General features: G+C 41.2%; 1 protein-coding gene across 1 annotated transcript in view; it reads right to left on the reverse strand.

Annotated features, from left to right (window-relative positions):
• The window catches only part of cUnh16orf87 (chromosome Un C16orf87 homolog), an 11,686-nt gene extending 9,425 nt beyond the window's left edge, over positions 1–2,261 (reverse strand). The window contains exons 1-2 of the mRNA XM_083662072.1: positions 2,040–2,261; positions 1–11 (exon numbers count right to left, since the gene is read on the reverse strand). The exon at positions 1–11 is cut by the window's left edge and continues 89 nt beyond it. Of these exons, the coding sequence (XP_083518198.1) occupies positions 1–11; positions 2,040–2,105 (77 nt within the window). The 5' untranslated portion in view covers positions 2,106–2,261. The remainder of the gene's footprint in view (positions 12–2,039) is intronic.
• Positions 2,262–3,491: the final 1,230 nt, after the last annotated feature.

Genomic DNA, 3,491 nt, shown 5'->3' on the forward strand with positions numbered 1-3,491 from the left:
GCAACTGGAATCTAGAGAGAAACAGACAGGACACAGGGTCACACGCCCACAGATTGTCACGCCAAACTCAATGAAAATAAATAAATACAATAATGTAAAAAATATAAAAACAAAAATACATACATACATACACACACACACACACACACACACACACACACACACACACACACACACACATACATACATAAAATCTCCCAATTTAACACGATTTAAGACATTATAAATCGTTCGACTCTTCTGGTATATACAGCCTGATGAAAACCAACGGTTGAAACGCGTTGCGTTTTGTGTCTTGCCCGTATCACCTATATGAAGATGTACACTGTTTGTTAACTGTGAAGTACGCAGGTACAAATTACTTCTTATTAAATTTATTCACCTTTAAACTCTAAGCAGCTCATTTTTCGCTTTGTCACTCTTCTGGTATACAAATAAGCCATGAAGCAAAATTTCAACAATATACGGTGTACTTTGCTTTGGGGGGATAACAGGGCAGGCAAACCAATTCTAAACTAAAAGTTGACATTTCTGTCTGACATAAAACGCTGCTTGGTGCAATGGATGTCTGATTAAAGAGTGGATCCTGGTGGATACTTGGTGGTCTTATGTTGGTTTGCCCATTATAATCAAGGCATCAAAAAATGGTCTTTCCCCATTTGAATGGATTGGCGACACACTCCATAAAACAGTGTCTATATCGGGGCTATGGCAGATAACGAGATATATATAGCGACATTATGCAAACCTACCTAACCACCATGCAGTATATCGGCTACAGTACAGAGTAGCCTATGTAATGTAATATTTCAATGGGCGTGGAGGGAGAACCCCCCCCCGTTTGAAACAAGGCACTAAAGGCAGGCTGACGCTGCCTGCTGGCCCTCCATATTCACTCAAAAGTCCTTGGCGAAAATGTAGGCGAAACTCTTTAAATTAAATGGAATACATGTTTATCCTACTGGTCTCCCGAGCCAAGGGCGATCAGCAGTCGAGGAAATGAACGTTTCATCCGCGTAAAAATACACTGCTCTTTGAATAAAAAAAAATAAGTTATCACGCTAAATAAAAAAAGGGAAATTATAGGCAGATGTCGCCCCGTGGATAATCGTAAGGAAATCATTTGTAACTTTGATTTAGGCTACGAACTGACGTTAACGCTCCTGCATTAGAGCAATATTATTATATCTGACGTGAGCAACGTGGTAGGCTACAGACTGTACGCTAAACCACAATACAATTATGATAGCATTTACGAAAGCTGTGGAGGCACTGGCAAAAACAACGACACTGTAAATTGTTCAGCAGGCTAGCTATGGGCTATTATTTTGGACGTGTTGTCAACAGGCTATAAAGTACATCGCATTTATGTATATGATTCAATTCACGGGAGGATCAAATCCCCCCACAATAATATAGCTGTATTAGCCCCGATATTGCTTACGCAACTTACGCCAAACTCCATTTAAAAATGTGTGAATTTAATGAGTCGTTGCTTAACGGTAAGACTATATCGCTATATAAAAAATATGTCGTTAGACTTTTGAACCAAGACGGAGTCCACTCTTCAGTTCGGTTCGTAACACACCAAGCACCTCTCATTTTAATAACATTCCAACTTTCAGAATTGGAACACATTGCTCTACCGTGCATTTTGGTGGAAGAAATGTGGGAATAACAGGGGGACCAAATAAATAAAGTATAAATTAAATTAAATTACAATAGTTCTTGGTGGATTATATATATGCCGAATGTAAGCGTGGAAGTTAATGATTCGCGAAATGTCTCGAGTGTTATTATATAGGTCGTGTATATTTAACAATAAGAAAGGCAACATTAAATTGCTATATTTGTCAACACAGTTTGGCGTCCATTTCTCTGCATAAGATAGAACGGCACGCATCGGGGCTACCGAATCCCATTTCCGTATTAAAGTACAGCCCCGTGTTTACGCTGCCATTATTATCAATAAATCACGAAAAAGGGGAATCACACAAAAATGTTCAATACAAATATCCAAATATAGCATATTTCCTCACCTGTTGGTCGCATTCGGGACACGCTTTTGTAGCCATTTTCACTTTCTTTGTTTTATTTGCCGACATAGTCCCACTTCAGCAGCCTGATACTTCTGCAGTAAAACTTCTCTGCAATACATGGAAGGCAGCTCTCTCTCTCACACACACACGCACACACACACACACACACGCACACACGCACACACACCGATGTTGATAGCTACACATTCACATCTACATACTACACACACGCGCGCGCACACACACTACGCTGCTGCCAAGGATCTGAGCATGCGCACTAAGACTCATACTTAAAGAACGGCCTGCTGATATGCTGCGTTCACATCCCACGGAAAAATGGGTAGGTTTCCTACTTAAAAAAACACACACTGCTGTTCACCTCATCTTTCAGCTAATACAGAAAACACTGTATGCTCCAGCATTATTCAATCATCATCATAAGAGGCTCTGTCTGTTTGCCCCACTGATGGTCACAATGTCATCATCAGTGACACAATGTCTATGACATCATCAGTGATGTCATCAGATGGTCACTCGAGCAATTGTGATGTCACTGACGATGTCACAATGTCTATGACATCATCATGAGTGATGTTATAGTGTCCCAGTGACACGTCATCAGTGAGTGATGTCATCATCAGTGATGCAAAGTTGGGCAATTGTGCGCTGCAAATGCCAATAGAGCAGGCGAGGCCACGCTGCCAGCCATTGGGACCGATTAGTCTGATTAGTAATCGAGTGATTTGATTGGTGTGCTGCTTGGCGGCTGCTGGCTGAACCCATGAGCAAAGGAAAGTGCTTTTTTTTTTTTTTTAAGAGTTGTGGCCTGGACTGTTTTAACCCTGACTTTTTAATGAAAAGATGGACCGGGTGGAAGAGGATTGTCTTGAATGAACATTGTGAATTGGACTAACCCATTCTGCTGTGAAGTGGATTTATTCTTTGAGGACTCGGCCTGCATGGTGGGAGGAAGATCCATTGATGTTTAGAAGGAGAGCGGACCTTCACCTATCTTACCAGCCGAGGCCTGTTGAGGTGGGTTCAAATTGAACTGACTGAATGCAAACTGCATGGTCGGCCTATGCTCTGTTACTAATCTGCCTCTCTGTGTGTGTAGAGCCATCCTGACCCAGTCGGCCGTGGTGGGCCTGGAACGCCAGCTGGACTCAACCAACTTTGCACAATTTCAAAAAAATAAACTGTTAAACCTTCTCTGGATTTGCTGTGTCGGTCTCAGAACTGGTCACTCTTTTTATGCTGCTTTGCAGCTCATATTTTAACACAAATAGAAAATAACATTGGCCGCAGTTGTTAAATACTATGGGAACTCTGGGTTTACAGTACCCAGTCTATACATTGACCCCAGCCTTCAGCTGTTAAATACTGTGATTTATAAATATTACTATTATGAAAATAAATAACCCCAGTTGAGTTATTACAAATATACAGGAT

The sequence above is a fragment of the Poromitra crassiceps genome, assembly GCF_964638095.1.
Source record: "Poromitra crassiceps genome assembly, chromosome: 28".
NCBI classification, from domain to species: domain Eukaryota; kingdom Metazoa; phylum Chordata; class Actinopteri; order Beryciformes; family Melamphaidae; genus Poromitra; species Poromitra crassiceps.